General features: G+C 37.7%; 1 protein-coding gene across 2 annotated transcripts in view; it reads left to right on the plus strand.

The window, feature by feature from the left end:
- DNAAF4 (dynein axonemal assembly factor 4) overlaps nt 1-13,531 on the plus strand; it is a 71,746-nt gene extending 58,215 nt beyond the window's left edge. The window contains exons 7-9 of one of the 2 annotated variants that reach the window (XM_043471910.1): nt 7,699-7,852; nt 9,457-9,562; nt 11,444-13,531. In XM_043471910.1, coding sequence (XP_043327845.1) covers nt 7,699-7,852; nt 9,457-9,562; nt 11,444-11,556 — 373 coding nt within the window. In that variant the 3' untranslated portion in view covers nt 11,557-13,531. The remainder of the gene's footprint in view (nt 1-7,698; nt 7,853-9,456; nt 9,563-11,443) is intronic. The other variant, XM_043471911.1, reaches the window with a different exon arrangement.
- The last annotated feature ends 7,476 nt before the right edge of the window (nt 13,532-21,007 follow it).

The raw sequence follows: 21,007 nt of genomic DNA on the forward strand, positions 1-21,007 counted from the left end.
AAGTCTGTCACTGTTTTCTTTTTTTTCCCCTTCTATTTGCTGTGAAGTGATGGAACTTGTACATCTGGAAGTTCTTGGTTCATATCCTGCTGAAGCCTAGCTTGAAGGATTTTGAGCATTACCTTGCTAGGATATGAAATGAGTGCAACTGTATGGTAGTTTGAACATTCTTTGGCCTTGCCCTTCTTTGGGATTGAAATGAAAACTGACCTTTTCCAGCCTTGTAGCCACTGCTGAGTTTTCTAAATTTGCTGGCATATTGAGTGCAGCACTTTAACAGCATCATATTTTAGGATTTGAAATAGCTCAGCGGGATTTCCATCACCTGCACTAGCTTTGTTAGTAGTGATGCTTCATAAGGCCCACTTGACCTTATACTTCAGGATGTCTGGCTCTATCTAGGTGAGTGACCAGACCATGCCATCGTGGTTTCCTGGGTCATTAAGACCTTTTTTTGTATATTTCTTCTGTATTCTTGCCACCTTGAGTTAAGGAGTCCCAGGTATTTCAGGGCTAAACTGATAAATGGGTCATATACCTAAACTTTAGAATCTTTGGGAATTATGGCATGAATTGGGTTGGAGACAGATGCTGGGACCCAGGTATCAAAGACTTCAATGAATAAGAGAAGAATGATTTTAAAAAGCCAATTAGATGACAGTGATCAGAGGTTATAGGGTAAAGATGTCAGAGTCCTAAAGGATGATGATTTTCTTTCACTAAGGGAGAGTTACAGGTTGGAACTTGGCAGAAGTGAGTCTGGAGAATGCCCGTGCCTATGATCCTAGCCCCTCCCGTGATGTGGGGAGGGAATCCTCCATAGAGAAGGTGGTAGATACAGCACTGCCCTCCAGAGAGAGCCAGGTTTACTTTAACAGGCATTGTGTGGAAAAATTGAGGATTAAGAAATGATGGGGGTGGGAGTTGGAGTCAGTTATGCTCGAATCACGAGTAAGAAAGTGTAAAGGAATAGAGGGGGATGGAACAGGAAAAACCAGCAGATGTGAACTTTCATGTGAGGGCAAAGAAGCAGCTGCTTTTTGGTCAGTGCCCAAAGATAACAGGTTGTTGGACATAGTTAGAAAGTCCTTTGTTGTTATGGTGCTGGGACTGGCTAAATGGTCCTAGGCAGTGTTTAGTCTGGTTTTATTTCTTTTGTTACAGATAAATTTATTTATATATTTATGTTTTGGCTGTGCCGGGTCTCCATTGCTGCATGGGCTTTCTCTGGTTGCAGTGAGTGGGGCCTACTCTCTAGTTGCAATGTGCAGGTTACTCTAGTTGCGATTTTCAGGCTTCTCATAGCGGTGGCATCTCTTGCTATGGAGTGTGAGCTCTAGGGCATTGGGCTTCAGTAGTTGCAGCTCATGGGCTCTAGAACACAGGCTCAGTAGTTGTGGTACACAGGCTTAGTTGCTCCGCAGCATTTGGGATCTTCCCAGATCAGGGATCAAACCTGTGTCTCCTGCATTGACAGGAGGATTCTTTACCTCTGAGCCACGGGGAAGCCCTGGTTTTATTTCTGATATACCAGTGATGTGATTTCGATTTGAATGGAAAGGACAGATAAGATCATTGAGCTAGTGTTGGAATTTTGCTCACAGGTACAGCAAAAGAAGTGTGTGTGCATATGACAACTGGCAAAAGCATTGAATTGGTAGCAACCTAGTGCAAAAAAGTGTACTTGATTGTGGTGAAGTGTGACTGGTAAATTACAATCACCTTAGTTTCTGTTGGTTTTTTGTACCTGTTAGGATGTAGGGTAAAGATGTCAAAGTCCCAAAGGGAGCATCACTATGAATATAGCTAGTAGAGGTGATGGAATTCCTGCTGAGCTATTTCAAATCCTAAAAGATGATGCTGTAAAGTGCTGCCTACAGGTAGGTACAAAGAGAAGCAAAATAGGAGAGTTAAAAATGAAGAGAGATGGAAGAAAACTTAGTAACTAGTGACATTCAGAGAAACAAAGTACAACTAATCATCCTGCCAAGTATGAACAGATGAAAGGTAGTAGTTATTAGAGAGAAATGTATCCTCTTTAGCCATGTAACACAGTACAGAATATAGAAACAGACGTAATAGATGCCATTCAGAAGCAGTGTTGAATTTAAGACAAACGATGAAGCGCTTTCATCTCCAGAGGCTTTGTTTCATGTTAGCCTTCTATATTTACACAGACATAAACAGTCCAACTGTCCTTTATTGTGTTTAAACTCACGGGACACTTGTTCACAGAAGGGTAGAAGTGGACAAGCCTTCCAAAAGAGCAGTCATTTGAGAAAACTCTTCATGGGATTGTATCTACTCAAAAGAGACTCTTAAAAAAAAGCCATAGAATGTTTTCATTTTTCTTTACTTAGTCTTTTACTGCCGATCTTTAGTTTTAAATGCCAAATCTACATTTCAGGAAAATAAATAAACTAAGGTAATTTTATTTGTTCATGAAAACATTTTACCTTTTGTAATTAACATTGTACCAGATAGCTTTTTACTGAGAACACTTCACATAAAACAATCTCTGTGCTCTAATTTAGATTTTCACATGGTGTGTTGTTATTTAACAGCCTCACATGACTCAGAATTTGTGAATAACTAATAACTACCCTTCCAGACACTTTTAGTCATGTAAGGTTAGCTCGATCGTTGTTTTATCCCACCTATGTTGCTCTGTACTTGAGTTTCAGCGTGAGTTTTTTTGGACTGTCTTAACCAAAGACTGAAAGTTTCTTCTTCTCATGACATAGGACCACTTGAATCCCATCTGCATACCTCACTCTGTACAGCAAATTATAATGTTAGATAGGAGGAAACTAAAGATATGTAATTCTGCAATCTAGTAGCACCCAGCAGCATATTATTGTCATGACATAAAATTACCTACACTAGTTCTAGTGTCTGAATTTTCTTTTTTTTCTCTTGGCCTAAGTGCCAGCATTAAGAACCTGCCTAATCTAACTCCAGTCCTTTTAAGACTGAGGCTGTGATTTGCTTTTACTTTTTCTCTTGCCACCCAGGTTAATTCTGCTTCTGAACCCCCGCGTTGTGTGTAGGAGCCTGCCATTTGCTCACTGACTCGCCTAGTACCAACTTGTGCCAGTCTGAATCCCTGTTTGCTTGCTGTTTGTGAATTTTCTGTAGCTGGACTCTGTCTGCCTGTCTGGATATCCTTTTACTTCATGTTGAACTTTTTGATGCTGATTGTTAACCACCTGTTACCAGCTTCTCCCAACACAGGATATATGGTTCTGCTTGCCAGATTGAATTTCTTTCTGGTACTTTGGTTTGGATCCATGCCCTGACAAGAACTGTGAAGAATTAGCCTACCACAGTTTCACAGATGCTGGCAGAAGTCAGGAGACTCTTGAGTCAAACACAAAGGACTTTACTATTCAAGGCATGTCAAACAGTATGACCTTCATGTTAGTTCCTCTGTGCCTGAAATCCCATAGGACCAATGCAGAAGTGGACCCAAGTGGATGCTATACACAAAATCGGTTTGTACCAGAGCTGAGAAGGCCAAGCTTAAGGAACACAATTTTTTACAAGAGTATTATAAGCAAGCCTGTCTAACTTTTGCCTCACAGGGTGATAATATCTTTATTATTCTGAACAGCAAACAAATCTATTAATTGCCTCAGAGAGAGACCATGTCTCTGTCATCCAAGGTGTCCACTGTACAAACATCTTTGAAAAGACAGTCCCAAACAAAAGCCCTCAGTGCATCTGTTGACAAATGACATGCAGGAACATAAAAGACCCATGGAAAATTGTCTCCCAGTATCCTCTTGGATCTGCCTACTTTCAGAACAGATCTGCCAAATTTGCCTTGCTCTGCTGCATTTTTTTACAAGTCTTTGTTTGTGGAGATAAGACAGTTTTCTTATGCTGTCTTTTGCCTGACTTGAAGTTTAGAATCCATATTCTAAAATAACTTCTTTGACATAATTATAATTTTGTTTGTTGATTGATTGTATGCATTTTACAACCCAAAATATTCCACTGCAGTGCAGTCACCATTATGGCTTAACCTGTCATTTTATTTGGTTGTACAGCATCCCTTTCCTCCTTCCATCCTGAGTGCTAAATTGTACTGGTTGGTGTTCCTTCACTAAGGTGCAGTAATACTCAGTTTTAGAAGCTCTTGAAATACCAAGAATGTTTTCTACCCACATAAGATGAAAGAAACAAGGACCTTCAAAATCTTTTGAGGGGTAAGGTGCTATTAGAGTTCTTATTGCCCACCAGATAGAACTATTGTGTCTTCTGTTGGAATATGTGTTACTCCTGGCCTCCTCTGCTGTTTCTAAGCCCCACTGCTTTTGATTTCTCTTTAACTTCTTTTACTGTCTCTTTCTTTACTTCCCTCCAAATTGCTTCTTTCTAATCACTGCTGCTTGTTACGGCTGCTGTTATGTTCAACTGTTGCTCAAAATGTTTGGCCTTTCTGGCTATTGCCAATCATGATGTTTCTTTTTTTACAATGGAAACCAATCAGTCATCGTAAAAATGACAGTAGTGTGTGCAATTGTCCACATCTGTTCTTTCTGTACAGGCGGTACCATAAGGACTCAGTATGTTTTAAATGAGTATTTTTGTATAATTCTTTTCACTGTCATTGCTTTATTTGGAGCCATCAGGCAAGACTTACTGGTTATTAGCTTCTGTGTTTAAATTTGTTCTTCAAATGCTACTGCCCCTAAGACTGAGATTTAGTTTTTTCCCCTTTTCCTTTTGAAATTCAGCTATTTCTGAGTTCAGAACCATTCTGAAAGTCATAAAACAAATTATACTTTGTTGAATGTTTGTACTGGTGTTAAACTTTTAGGAATATAATGTTCATTGCATTTATAGTTTAATATATATGCAAACATTGAAAATGTTTAATATTTCATATTTCTTCCTATTAAACCTCCTACAGTGGTTCTTTTTTTAAAATTTTTGTTGGCATACAGATGTTTAGAGTGTTGTGTTAGTTTGAGATGTACAGCAAAGTGAATCAGTTATACATATACATATATCCACTCTTTTTTAGATTCTTTCCCCATGTAGGTCATTACAGAGTATTGAGTAGAGTTCCTTGTGCTATACAGTAGGTTCTTATTATCTTTCTTATATAGTAGTATGTAGATACAAGCTCGTTAACAGTTTTCTCAATCTATTGCTCTTTTGGAAGGCTTGTCTACCTCAATCCTTCTGTGAACAACTGTCCCGTGAGTTTAAACACAGTAAAGGACAGTTGGACTGTTTACATCTGTGTAAATATAGAAGGCTAGCATGAAACAAAGCCTCTGGAGATGAAAGCGTTTCATCCCTTGGCTTAGATTCAACGGAGCTTTGTTTTGGGGAGATAAAAATATTCTAGATGTGTATGGTGCTGCTGGTTGTACAAAAGTGTGTAAAGTGTTTATGTGTTTAATGCCACTAAACTGTACACTTCAAAATGGTTAAAATGGTAAATTTTACAATTAAATGTTAATTAATTGAAAAAGGTTTGTAGTAGACACAATAGACTATCTAGCCAACATTTATTGTCTCCTTTTATCCTTGCTGGTAGAGTCCCTATTTTGTTTAGGCGTGTAGACCTTGTCTGTGTGACTTAGGGTGGGGACCCTATCCCAAAACCAGGGATAAATTCTGATTGCAGCATATCAAGATTATTATCATTACATTGCTGGTGTGTGTATTTTATATATATATGTGTGTATATATATACACATATATATGTACACACAATAATGTTTATTACAGTATTGTTTATAAAAGCTGAATATTGGGAAACAAGACACGTGAGTGTCCATTAGTAGGAGGAGACAGGTTTTAGAAATCCTTGCACAAATGAGGGAACCTCTTTGAAAATCTCTGTGAAAATAGTATATTTCTGTATTTGTTAACATGGAAAGATGGTCATATTGTTGAATTATTTAAAGAAGTTTCCAAACAGCAGTATATAGAACTGAGGAGTGAAATTGGAGAAAGAGAATGGGTGGAAGGACTGAGAACGAAAGAAACTGGTAGGTTTTTTAAGGCAAAATACTTTTTTAAGACTTGGTATTTTTGATCCATGAGATTTGGGGAAGGTGGTAAACTGGGAGATTTCTGGCAAGGTTTTCTTGATCTCAAGAAGCATATACCAGAAGATACTGTCCTATTTTCTTTTAATGAATATCATGCCTGAGTGTGGCACCTAGAACCATGCATAAGGAAAACCAGCCCCAGGATGAAGCAACTGCTGAGTCCAGTAGGATGGAGCAGGAACCTGAGGCCTTGATAAGACCCATGTGTTACTGATCACATGGGGCATGGAGCCTTTTCCTCTAAGCTGTTTTAATGTGAGGTGATCTGTTTCCTTCCTTGTTTAAACCAGTTTGAGTTGAGGTTCTGTTACTTGTGGTCAGAAGCATCCTCGCTGATATGAGACATTTCAGAAATGTAAACTGTTCCACAGAATTAGCTTTTCTAGTTTGTGCAGGTTATTTTAAACCTGAGTCAGACTTAGGTTAGATGTCACTGTGGTGTCCTTTTACCTTTTATTCATGATTTGCAGGGTGCTTTTATGGGTCTGCTTTTGAAGTCATTGTATTTAATATTCTAAAATTGTGAAGTGTATAGTACAATTGTCTGGAAATGAATACTAAATGTTGTTTATAAGGCACTTTTATATTTGGAAAGACTTTCTATTTTCCTTATGTTTATGTATTTTTCAAAATACTAGGAATTGTACGTGAAAAACAAATTACATTTTAAATAAATCCTTTAATTATGTATATATCTTTATTTGAAGAGAATTTGGGGAGATTTGAACTGAAAGAGTGTATTTATTAGAATGCTTTCATTTGCAAGTAACTGAGAAACCCAATTTAAACTGGCTTAATGTTTAAAGGATGGCTCAGTGGGTAAAGAATCCGCCTGTAATACAGGAAACACAGATGTCGGTTCAATCCCTGGGTCAGGAAGATCCCCTGGAGGAGGAAATGGCAACCCACTCCAGTATTCTTGCCTGGAAAATTTCTTGAACAGAGGCGCTTGATGGGCTACAGTCCACAGGGTCACAAAGAGTCAGACACGACTGAGCATGCACAGGCAGAAGCAATATTTAAAGGAATTTATTTGCTTACATAATTAAAAAACTAAAGGTGTGTTACTTGTCGGTTAAAGCTTGATCCAACAGCTTAACTGTATCACTAAGAACTCGAGTTTCCTTCTGCCTTATTATCCTTTTCATAATTCCATAGTATTAGCCTTATTCTAGTGCTGGCTCCTCCCACAGTTTCAAAACTGTCAGCAACAATTTTCGCTTGTGTGCTTTCTACATTTGTATCCAGCAGGGGGCGTTTTCCCAATTTTTTGCTCTCCAACTTTGGTAATATTATAAAATCACAGGCTTCATTCTGAAAATGCAGTTTAGGTCAAAAATCCATCCCTGTGTCAATCATTGTAGCAAGGAGGATGGAAATATGCCTATTGGCTTAAGTTACTGATTAACTGCCCTTGGAGGCGGAGGCGAGGCCAGTCCCGTTCAGATTACACGCTGATGTTCGGGGGATAGGTACGATAGTGCCACCTGCAACGTCCAGTATAATTCAAGGAACGGAAAGAGAGGTCAGCCATCCATCCCCTCTGCCAGGTATCATTAGATAGTATTTCTGTGTTTCTGTTTCAGTGTTACATTGTTTTTCTTTTATGTTTTTGTTCCATTAGCAAATTGTTTGCAACGGAAAACTATTTGGCAGCTATTAATGCATACAACTTAGCCATAAGACTAAATAATAAGATTCCACTACTGTATTTGAATCGGGCTGCTTGCCACCTAAAACTGAAAAACTTACACAAGGCCATCGAAGATTCTTCTAAGGTATTTGTATCTATTTATATATATTGCTTTAAAATTGCTCTGCTCCCATTATTGATTGAAGTGATGGCTTTATCTTTTGTCAGGTAAATTTAAATAATTGAGATGCAATGATTTTAAGAATCTTCTCACTTATTACATATTTTTACTGAAAAAAAATTTTTTTATGGATAAGTTATTGGTGTAGTTTGAGACTTCAAGTTAGATTCAGCTCAGTTCAGTTCAGTCGCTCAGTCGTGTCCGACTCTTTGTGACCCCGTGAATCTCAGCACGCCAGGCCTCCCTGTCCATCACCAACTCCCGGAGATTACTCAAATTCATGCCCATCAAGTCGGTGATGCCATCCAGCCATCTCATCCTCTGTCATCCCCTTCTCCTCCTGCCCCCAATCCCTCTCAGCATCAGGGTCTTTTCCAACGAGTCAGCTCTTCACATCAGGTGGCCAAAGTACTGGAGTTTCAGCTTCAACATCAGTCCTTCCAATGAACACCCAGGACTGATCTCCTTTAGGATGGACTGGTTGAATCTCCTTGCAGTCCAAGGGACTCTCAAGAGTCTTCTCCAACACCACAGTTCAAAAGCATCAATTCTTTGGCACTCAGCTTTCTTTATAGTCCAACTGTCACATCCATACATGACCACTGGAAAAACCATAGCCTTGACTAGACGGACCTTTGTTGGCAAAGTAATGTCTCTGCTTTTTAATATGCTATTTAGGTTGGTCATAGCTTTAGTTCCAAGGAGTAAGCATCTTTTAATTTCATGGCTGCAGTCAAAGTTAGATTAGAGATACCTTATCAATTGCCTTTGTATATCAGTTGAATTTCAAAGGGAAATTAGTAAATGGTAGTCAGTTTGTACCCACCTTTTCTCTTAATAAAGTTTTGGAGACATTGGGAGACAGAGACTTGATGTAACTACAACTTGCACAATAGAAGGATATCTCCATAATCATTTTCCATTTTCAGAGTTACTTAGTATATCCTAATTTCCATTGTGAATAGCATGTCATTATCTTAAACTTTTAGTGTTTCTTCTTTTTTTCCATATCAAAGTAACATTTTAAGGGAAACTCACATGCAAAATCTGTTACGAGTCTCCTTGAGATTGAGGATATGGAGGAAACAATTAAGTCCTCATATTTCAATCTCATTAAGTTATTGAAAATCTGACAATATTTTCATGATCCAGTTTTCATTTTACTAGCACAGTTTCATGAACAAATATTTATTGAATGAATGAATAAACTGAATCACCAAATTTGAATATAAAAGCACTATATATAGTATGTTTATTATTGTAATTAATAACATTAACTAAATTAATGATATTTAACCATCCCTGCTAGTAAAGGTGAAGCTGTAAAGGTTTCAAATGATAAACCAAAACATAAGTCTGGGGGCAAGGGAGTGAATCTTGTATAGGAACAATCAAACAAGTCCTAAAATTGTTTAACATAAATGTATCTATTTGATAAATTCCTGTCCAGTTAAGCCAGAAATTTAGGTGGGTAAGGGCCGGAGGCTTGTTTTAAAGTTGAATTTTTATCTTGTTTTTGCTCAAGCTTGAATTGGGAAATTATGTTTTTCCCTCTTTTTTTCTGTAAGGCCCTAGAAATATTGACACCACCCGTTGCAGACAACGCTAATGCAAGAATGAAGGCATACATCCGTCGCGGAACAGCATTCTGTCAACTAGAGTTGTATGTGGAAGGTAAGAGATGAAAGGTTTTAAGTTCCAGGTTGTACTCTGAAAAAAAATGTCATTGCCATTATTCAACATGACTCCATTATTTTATACTTTTAGCATTTAATTTATTCTTTGTAATTTATCTGGCAAAAGATGACTTGAAATATTTTTAAAAAATCATTGTAGAAGGGAATTAATGCAAGTTATAAACATCTCCCTAGGTCTAGGGAGATGCTGTAATATCAGACAACTTTTTGTGGAAAAAATGTGTGCTAAAGGATATAAATGAATCATTTAAGAAATAATGGACATTTTAAAATAGCTTCTTTGGTCAGACACACAGATAGCATACACATACATATGCATGCTCAATTGTATCTAACTCTTTGTGACTCCATGGACTGTAGCCTGCCAGGCTCCTCTGTCCATGAAATTTTCCAGGCTAGAATATTGGAGTGATTTGCCATTTCCTACTCCAGGACATGCATACATACATGCATGCATAAGCTCAGAAACAATTGATGTAGCACAGTACATGATCAATTGCTTATTTTTGTGAGAATGTACTAAGGTTTGTAATTCAGTCCCATGTATATGGAAGCCATATCTACTTGATTTTTAGTGTTTTAATTTCTTTTTTCATTTTTAATGTATTTAAGAACTATTTGCAGTTATTCATGTTGTCCCAGAGTTTTATCTTCAATGCTCTTCTCATACCCCCCACCCAGATACCAGTTCAGTTTCTCTTCATTTAAGACCTAAAGGCCTAATTCCTGATAATGTCTTGCCAGGAAATGGGCTTTAGCTTATAGAGTTTTATATTTCTGACTTGTTTGTAAGCTTGTTTCTGTCATTTTTAGATTTTTCTAACCAAAGCATCCAAATTAGGTTTATGTGCCTATCCTTTCTTTGAGTCATACCCAGCTTCATGAGGATAAAAATTATTAAGACAGGAATGAAACACTGTAAGCATTCTTTAGGAATTGCAGCATCATAGACTTTTTTGAACTTAAAGACTTTATTGAACCTACATTTTAAAGATGAAAAACTGGAGGCTTGGAGACATTAAGTGATTTGCCTGAAGTGGCATGTCAAATCCATAGCACCTGGAACTCAAGTTTCCTTGGTGGTTGGTGGTTTAGTCCCTAATTTGTGTCCAACTCTTGTGACCACATGGACCGTAGCCTGCCAGGTTCCTCTGTCCATGGGATTTCCCAGACAAAAATACTGGAGTGGGTTGCCAGTTCCTTCTCCAAGTGATCTTCCCAACCCAGGGATCGAACCTGTGTCTCATGCATTGCAGGAGGATTCTTTACCACTGAGCCACCAGAGTTACTCACAAAGAAATTCTTCCCACTGATTTTTTTGGTAAAGATTTAGATTCAGCTATATATTTTTAACATCTAGTCTACAATGCTTTCCTTTTTAACCAATTTTTCACAAAGAAATTTTGTAGATAGGATAACTACAAAAAAAAGCACAAACTATAGTTTATGAGTTATATAAAGTATGGATTAAGTCTACCAAAATTAATTTTTAGGATCTAGAATTTTGAAATAAGATGACATTAATTACTTTTCAATTGAGGTGATAAAAATGTCCTTTTGATATATGAGTTTTGAGTCTCTTCATGCTTTAATGAGTTTAAGCTGTTAGCTTATTTGTATTTCAGTTTAAAATTACTGTTTCTTACTGAATCTTGGTTAAAATCATTATAATTTATTTCTGAAATTACTTAAAAATTTCTTTAGTTTAGAATGTATGTGAAAATGGGAATCTGACCAAAGCCTGTTACTTATGCTGAACCATGGATTTAACGATTTTTTTTATTTTTAAAAAATGTTGTCTAGATAACAGAGGTACTTAGAAAATATTTTATTGATCATCATTGCTATATAAATGCAGGCCTACAGGATTACGAAGCTGCTCTTAAGATTGATCCATCCAACAAAATTGTACAAAATGATGCTGAGAAGATTCGGAATATAATTCAAGGAACAGAACTAGAATCTAAATGACTACTAGAAGCGAGTAGGTATTGTTCTAAGTTTAACAAAATAACTGGAGGCATTAGAAATCTGTGCATATTATGGCAGATTATACAGAATCACTTTGTGTTTAGTTCCATAGAGGGCAGAATATTATAAATCTGTAGAAAATGAAATGTTTGATTTGAATTTTTTTTGAATAAGTAAATCAAAATAAGAATAATTATTTAAATTATTTGTTTCATATTGCTACAGAATTTTTTTTGTTACTGAATTCAGCTTGCCCTTATAACTAATAATATATTTGTTGGTGTGATTACCAGGACACTTACTGATTCATTTTTAACAAGAAGCTTAAAATAAAAGATTGTGTTTATAAAATATTTTTGTTTGTATTAAATACACAATTTAATTGTCAAAATGCTTGGCTTTGTTATAATCAGCATTGATGTTTCCACTTAGTTTCCAAGTGCACAGAACCTTCTTTTAAAAGAATGCTGGTCCACTACCTGTTTTAGGTTAGACCAGTTTACCTTAGTGTTAATAAAACAACTGTTTGGAAAACCTTATCTTCAGCTGTAGGGAGTGTAGCCAAAGCATGGATCATATTTTATAATACTATCTGATGATGATAACTTTTCTAGTAAGATTGTTTTCTAGCACTGTCAAACATACCAGGAAAAAAAAAAAGACCGCAAAGGGTGAAAATGTTAACTTAGAACATTGTGCTACTGGCACCGGCTTGCACCACCAGCTGTGTTGTATCACTGTGGTGATGCAAGCATTAAGCAAAACCAGCACAGCTTCCCTTTTGCATCTAACAGTTGTCACAATTCTCTGTGATTATATTTAGGGGTTTTTTTAGGGGAAAAAAACCACAAAATTTTTAGAAATAAGTTTTACAGTATTTGGTCATCAGATGTCATTCAAGTGGATCATAAAACAGTCTTTTTTTTTTTTTAAAGATGTAATACTTTTTTGCATATGTAAGAGTATCCTAGTTCAGCAAGCTTGAAACTTTTACTTCTATAAAGCAACTCTTGATAACTTCTGTAGCAGTCCTGCCCAGTTATCAGACCTTCTGGGGAGGTAGGATTGCTTTTTCTTATAATCAGCCCTGGTTTGTTTTTATTTTTAAAAATAAATGTAACCAAAGTAAAGGTGGTTCTCTGGGAAATGGAGTCACCTTAGACCCAGAGAAGGAAGCCTCATGTTAACGGTGGCAGAGATAACCCATCAACTTAGGTCCCAGAATGACTTTGCAAATCAGATCTACTTACCCATCCAAACCACTTGTCTGTTATGTAGGAGAAAAATGAACTTTTATCTTAAGTATGAAAAAGCAAAGAAGGTGGTTCTTCTGTGTATCGTGTTCTAGTTTGACATTCAGAATACATTAGCTAACCTAATCTTCTCTCAGGCTCTTCCTATTGCAGGAAAAACGGGGCACTAGAGGATGGTCACATCCCGGGTCTCCATGAGTCCCAGAGACAGGCCATCAAGTGAGGTTCCTTGGCTTTGGGCAGGAAAGAATTCAAGAGCGAGTCATAGTAAAGTGAAAGCAGGTTTATTTAGAGATGCAGGTTCCATAGACAGAATACAGCCATCTCAAAAGGTGAGAGCTGTGCCCGGGTGTGGGAGTTGTTAGTTTTATGGGCTGGGTAGTTTCATAGGCTTATTATAGTGGGGAAAATTATTCCTACTCTCTTGGAGAAAGGGCAGGGATTTCCAGCAATTGGGCCATGCCCACTTTTTGGCCTTTTATGGTCCGCCTTGGAACTGTCGTGGCGCCTGTGGCTGTATCATTTAGTTAATGTATTACAATGAGCATGAAATGAGGCTTAGGGGCTACTGGTAGTCAAAAATCTTCCACCATCTTAGACCTAGTTGGTTCTAACCAGTTTTTTCTCTATCCTCAATGACTGTGGCATTCTTTTAAAAAAGGTTGTGCCCTGTTCCCTTCCCTCGTGTCTCATTCCTATTACATTCCAGTCAGAAACAAAAACCTGGGCCCAGTAGTTACCCTAAGCGCAAAAGATCTATTTTTGGAGGAGATAGAAGGGAGTTTTAAGTAGTTAGTTATTATTTTTGACCCTAGCCTCTAAGTCTTGGTTTAAAAGCAATAGATACTCATTTGTATTCATGAACTACTTGACCTTTTTTGAGCAAATCTTCTGTTAAGGGACTTTTGTCTTAGACTGAGGGTAGTGAGAGAGTTAAATTAGAGATATGCACATTCCCATTTCATTTATTTCATTTCATTTATGATAAAAGCATGCTTCCCAAATAGAGTTATCATTAAAACTTAGAGTAAAAGATTATTAAGAGGAAAAATTATTATGGTAGTCCTTAGACATGACCAAGTCAAACAAGGAAAGATTTATTACTTGCAGCAAGTAAAGAGAACACTGGGGACTTTTCCCCAAGCTCCAAAATTGGGGAAGTTTTATTAAGCTAAAGGTGCATGCATATTCATGAAACAGCTTGAGCAAAGAATTCTCCTTGGAGTTGGCAAAGTAAACAGAGTTCCAGGCTCTAGTTGATTGAAGTTAGGAGTGTCAGAAAAGGTCCAACATCATCATCGCTTAGCTTCCAGTAGATCTGGTGGTTGAGCCCTGGTTGTTGTTCAGTCGCTAAGTCCTGTCTGACTCTAGGTGACCACATGGACTGCAGCACACCAGGCTCCCCTGTCCTTCACTGTCTCCCAGAGTTTGCTCAAATTCATGTCCATTGAGTCAGTGATGCTATTTAACCATCTCATCCTCTGCCGTCCGCTTCTCTTCCTGCCTTCAATCTTTCCCAGCATCAGAGTCTTTTTCAGTGAGTGGGCTTTTTGCATCAGGTGGCCAGAGTATTGGAGCTTCAGCATTAGTCCTTCCAATGAATATTTAGACTTGATCTCCTTTAGGATTGATTGGTTTGACATCTTTGCCGTCCAAGGGACACTTGAGTCTTTCCAGCACCACAATTCAAAAGCATCAATTCTTCAGAGCTCAGCCTTCTTTTTTTTTTTATTTTTTTTATTTTTTTATTTTTTTTTATTTATTTTTTTTTTCCAGTGGGTTTTGTCATACATTGATATGAATCAGCCATGGATTTACATGTATTCCCAATCCCTATCCCCCCTCCCACCTCCCTCTCCACCCGATTCCTCTGGGTCTTCCCAGTGCACCAGGCCGGAGCACTTGTCTCATGCATCCCACCTGGGCTGGTGATCTGTTTCACCATAGATAGTATACATGCTGTTCTTTTGAAATATCCCACCCTCACATTCTCCCACAGAGTTCAAAAGTCTGTTCTGTATTTCTGTGTCTCTTTTTCTGTTTTGCATATAGGGTTATCGTTACCATCTTTCTAAATTCCATATATATGTGTTAGTATGCTGTAATGTTCTTTATCTTTCTGGCTTACTTCACTCTGTATAATGGGCTCCAGTTTCATCCATCTCATTAGAACTGATTCAAATGAATTCTTTTTAATGGCTGAGTAATATTCCATGGTGTATATGTACCACAGCTTCCTTATCCATTCATCTGCTGATGGGCATCTAGGTTGCTTCCATGTCCTGGCTATTATAAACAGTGCTGCGATGAACATTGGGGTGCACGTGTCTCTTTCAGATCTGGTTTCCTCAGTGTGTATGCCCAGAAGTGGGATTGCTGGGTCATATGGCAGTTCTATTTCCAGTTTTTTAAGAAATCTCCACACTGTTCTCCATAGCGGCTGTACTAGTTTGCATTCCCACCAACAGTGTAAGAGGGTTCCCTTTTCTCCACACCCTCTCCAGCATTTATTGCTTGTAGACTTTTGGATAGCAGCCATCCTGACTGGCGTGTAATGGTACCTCATTGTGGGTTTGATTTGCATTTCTCTAATAATGAGTGATGTTGAGCATCTTTTCATGTGTTTGTTAGCCATCTGTATGTCTTCTTTGGAGAAATGTCTGTTTAGTTCTTTGGCCCATTTTTTGATTGGGTCATTTATTTTTCTGGAATTGGAGCTCAGCCTTCTTTATGGTCCAACTCTGAGCCCTGGAGGGGGGTTAAATTCTTCAAAACAACTCAAGAAACTGCTTCAGGCTAATCTTTACCACTGAAGCAGACTTGGAAGTCTTTATTATCTGATTTGTTATCTTTGCTGTAGTTCCTGGCCTGATAAGAGTCCTTTGTTCTTTTGTTCCTGTAAGATCATTATTAAGACCTGTTCAAGGTCAAGCATTGTGACCAGGCTTAGATCACAAAATGGTTTAGGCCTCAAATGGCTTCTCTATGTCAAAAACTATATCTGGTTCTTTTTCTGCAGGGACCCCATACCCCATCTGCTTACACAAGGATGAGGCCTAATTAAAACAGTGGCTCAGAGGAGCCTGTTTAGAGTTTGGTCAAGGAAAGACCACTTGGCATTGGTAAGCCAGGTTTTTTCCAACACATCTCATCTATGTGGGGAATAAAGGAAAGGCCTTTTGCACATACTATCTGGGGGAAAAAGTTGGTATGTGGTCTCCCAAGAATCCTGAAAACAAGGGTGTGTTTCATTATGTTACTGAATTGATCTGCCTCAGTCTCACTCTCAAAGACCCGAGAGTACCCTCAAGACTGACCCATCTGCAAGGATCAGAGAGTCACATTAACCAGGCTCAGGAGAGTAAGTAAAACAGATTACATACTTATTACTAATGCATAATCAGAAATTGACTGAGGATGTTCATGGTCATGGTAGGGTAAATGAAAATTCATTTGTCTTTATAAGCAGATTTGACATGGTAAATCATCAATTTGCTTGACAGACATGGACTCAGAACAAGGATAATTAGTTTAATGAATGGACTGTTTCATGGCATCATGCATCCAGTTCTACATAATAAGCTTCCTTTTTCCTAAAATGTTTAGGCTATTCCCTTTGTTTACAAGCCTTAAGACATACCTCATTATAACTAACTCTCTTGTACTAAGAATAAAGCCAGGTTAACTCTTCAGGTCATGACAAGGTTACCAGTATCATCTCTTTGAGATGTGATTTGCCTTTTTTTTTTTTCCCGTGAAAGAACATTAATAGAGGAATTTATTTAGTTGATGTTGTGATTCCCCCTTCTAAAATGTTTTAAAGGAATATGACTCCTAAGGCCATCTCTCTTCTTAAGACACTCTCTTCAGGTAACTGTTTTTTTTTTTTTAGGGCACTACTTTTGACAGTACTTAGAACACACTTCATTTTAGCCTTTGTATGACCTAAATAAGCATGTTCTTTGTTTAATAAATGGACTGCTTTGTATAGTACGTAGAACATAATAAACTCAGAATAAATTTGAGCTATTATATATAGTAAAAACCAACATTATTTGGTCAAATATATTAATTAGATTATTGATGGGGTAAAATTATATTTATGAATAGTCTTTTTTAGCTTATAGCTAAAAGAGGAAAAAGACCTAAACAAACTGGTAAAATATTCCTTTGGGAAGATAAGCCTTTAGTTTAACTTAATGCTGTATTTCTAGAAATAATCAGTCAGTGAAAGTGAAAGTGCTAGTCACTCAGCCGTGTCCGGCTCTTTGTGACCCCGTGGACTGTAATCCACCAGGCTCTTCTGTCCATGGGATTCTCCAGGCAAGAATACTGGAGTGGGTTGCCATTTCCTCTTCCAGGGGATCTTCCCGACCCAGGAATTGAACCCAGGTCTCCCGCATTGCAGGCAGATTCTTTACCAACTGAACCACCAGGGAAGACAATCAGTCAATAAATGGAGGTAAAACTTTAAATATTCTGATAATTGTGTAAAGGTAGGAAAATTTTCCTAAAATATGTGAGTTTTTAATTTAATGTGCTTTAAATATTTTCCAGGAGAATTGATTATTCAAACTGTTACCTGAAATGGAGTCTTTCTTTCTGGAAAAATTTACTGAGTATGTTTATTTTTTACACTTGAGGATAGCATATTTCAAATGTACTGCTTTATTCAGTGTGGCTCACAAAATAAATTAATACTTTACAGTCCATATTCTAATGCTTTATTTTTAGCTTGATCTTATGTATCCTGGTTCTAAGTATACTATAAATTGATGGATAATTCTGTGTTCATCCTGTCTATACATTTGATTTTATACACTCTACTTTTTTAGTCCATGTTAAAGAACATTACTCTGCAGTCATCTTTAGCTACATTTTCTCTGTGGAACTGATCACTGTGGGTGAGAGATTCTCAAAATGTGCTTCCATCAAATACAAATATGCTATATTATAATCTTCTTTTTAAAAAGTAACCTTTGGCCCCACATTTATTTCCAGCTATTACCCCATCTCTATATTCAGTGTACAGAAAAGCTACTAAAGTTTTTACTTCTTGCAGGCTTTCATAAACCTGTTCTAGTACGGTTTTCCTCTCTACAACCTCACTAAAATACTTCTCGTTGAGGTCACCAGTTATCTCTACATTGCCTAATCAAACCCTCAGGTCTCAATCTATGTGTTAGCTTCCAAGAGAGTTTCACAAAGCTGGGTCATTCCCTGTTCAGGAAACAAGTTCCTTACTTGACTTCTGAGTATCACAGTCTTCCTCATTTCTTCCTACTTCAGTAGTCACTTCTTGATCTCATTTGTTTATTCCTTGTCATCCGCCTGACTTCTAAATGAGTTCCCTAGAGATTAGTCCTCTGGTCTTTATTCTGCCTACACTTTGTTATCTTATCTCATGATTTTAAATAATATCTTTGTGTGAATTTGTTTTAATTGATTATATTCAACTTCTCCCTTGAAAATCAGACTAGATATTCAGTTCCCACAATAACTTGACTTTCTTTTGACTTTCTTCAGGGGCAGCATCAAATACCAACTGATCAGACACTCCTGTACCTTAAATACCTCCTTGTCCAAGCACTCTTCCTCCAACCCTGTGTTAGTTTTTCCCTATAATTCTTTTCACCTGGCATGTTGTATACATACAGATATATATATATATATATATACATATATATGTGTGTGTGTGTGTGTGTGTCAGTAACATGTAAATAAAATATTTACATAAGTAAAATTTATGTAACATAAATATGTAAATATTACATGGGGGCTTCCCTGGTGGCTCAGACATTAAAGAATTTGCCTGCAATGCAAGAGACCCAGGTTCGATCTCTGGGTGGCAAAGATCCCCCTGAGAAGGAAATGGCAAACCATTCCAGTATTCTTGCCTGGAGAATCCCATGGATGGAGGAGCCAGCAGGCTACAGTCCATGGAATTGCAAAGAGTCGGACATGACTAAGCAACTAACATACATATATGGACATAAATATTTATCTGTAAATATGTACACATTATGGCGTTGCTGTTAGTCACTCAGTTGTGTCCAGTTCTTTGTGATCCCATGGACTGTAGCCACCAGGCTCCCCTATCCATGGGATTTTCCAGGCAAGAATACTGGAGTGTGTTGCCATTCCCTTCTCCCGGAGATCTTCCCAACCCAGGGATCAAACCCTAGTCTCCTGCTTTGCAGGCAGACTCTTTACTGACTGAGCCACTGGGGAAACCCAACATAAATATTTATATGTAAATATGTATACATACAAGCCAGGGAAGGTGCTCACCATAGTACCTTCTTCAAGGGCAATGCCAAAGAATGCTCAAACTACCACACAATTGCACTCATCTCACAGGCTAGTTAAGTAATGCTCAAAATTCTCCAAGCTAGGCTCCAACAGTACGTGAACAGTGAACTTCCAGATGTTCAAGCTGGATTTAGAAAAGGCAGAGGAACCAGAGATCAAATTGCCAACATCCATTGGATCATCGAGAAAGCAAGAGAGTTCCAGAAAATCATCTATTTCTGCTTTATTGACTATGCCAAAGCCTTTGACTGTGTGGATCACAATGAACTGTGGAAAATTCTTCAAGAGATAGGAATACCAGACCAGCTGATCTGCTTCCTGAGAAATCTATATGCAGGTCAAGAAGCAACAGTTAGAACCGAACATGGAACAACAGACTGGTTCCAAATAGGAAAAGAAGTACATCAAGGCTATATATTGTCACTCTGCTTATTTAACTTGTATGCAGAGTACATCATGAGAAATGCTGGGATGGATGAAGCACAAGCTAGAATCAAGATTGCTGGGAGAAAGATCAATAACCTCAGATATGCAGATGACACCACCCTAATGGCAGAAAGCGAAGAAGAACTAAAGAGCCTCTTGATTAAAGTGAAAGAGGAGAGTGAAAAAGTTGGCTTAAAGCTCAACATTCAGAAAACTAAGATCATGGCATCTGGTCCCATCACTTCATGGCAAATAGATGGGGAAACAATGGAAACAGCGAGAGACTTTATTTTTTTGGGCTCCAGAATCACTGCAGGTGGTGACTGTAGCCATGAAATTAAAAGATGCTTCTTGGGAAAAAAGTTATGACCAACCTAGACAGCATATTAAAAAGCAGAGACATTACTTTGCAAACAGATGTCTGTCTAGTCAAAGCTTTGGTTTTTCCAGTAGTCATGTATGGATGTGAGAGTTGGACTATAAAGAAAGCTGAGTGCCAAAGAATTGATGCATTGAACTGTGGTGTTGGAGAAGACCCTTGAGAGTCCCTTGGACTGCAAGGAGAACCAACCAGTCTATCCTAAAGGAAATCAGTCTTGAATATTCATTGGAAGGACTGATGCTGAAGCTGAAACTCCAATACTTTGGCCACCTGATGTGAAGAACTGACTGATTTGAAAAGACCCTGATGCTGGAAAGATTGAAGGCGAGAGGAGAAGGGGACTACAGAGGATGAGATGGTTGGATGGCATCACCGACTTGATGGACATGAGTCTGAGTAAGCTCTGGGAGTTGGTGATGGACAGGGAAGCCTGGTGTGCTGCAGTCCATGGGGTTGCAAAGAGTTGGACACGACTGAGTGACCAAACTGACTGATGTACACATAGTTTACATTTATATATTTATACATGTGAATAAGTATTTGTAAATATTTGTATATCTTGTTGTTCAGTTGCCCAATCATGTCTGACTCTGTAACACCATGGACTGCAGTATGCTCTATGTCTACATGTGTATAAATATATGTATTATTACATATGTCAGTGTAACATAAAGACAGAAACATTTACTTTCTATAACATTTATATATAAATGTGTATACATATTTATACATATGTCTATGGTGTGTTTTCCCCTACTAGAATTTATTAGAATCTAACCTCCATGAAGCTAGGTGCCTAGAAGTCCCTGGACTTTAATAGACACTGAATGACTACTTAATTGCATTCCAGACAACATGCTTGATTCCATGATACTCATCCTTCTTAAGAATTTTAGCAACAGCACAAAACAAAACAAAAAATGCCTAACCACCTGTCATAGTAAGGAACTGTTAGTTAACCTCTAGATTTTGCATGTTAAAAAGTTGACTTCACTTGCTACAAATCAAGCACCTACAGTGAAGGAGTAAAATGGTTTGTATAGTTTATGCCAGAGAAGTCTGGTAAACTCAAATTCTG

Source organism: Cervus canadensis, chromosome 6 (genome assembly GCF_019320065.1).
Source record: "Cervus canadensis isolate Bull #8, Minnesota chromosome 6, ASM1932006v1, whole genome shotgun sequence".
Lineage (NCBI taxonomy): Eukaryota > Metazoa > Chordata > Mammalia > Artiodactyla > Cervidae > Cervus > Cervus canadensis.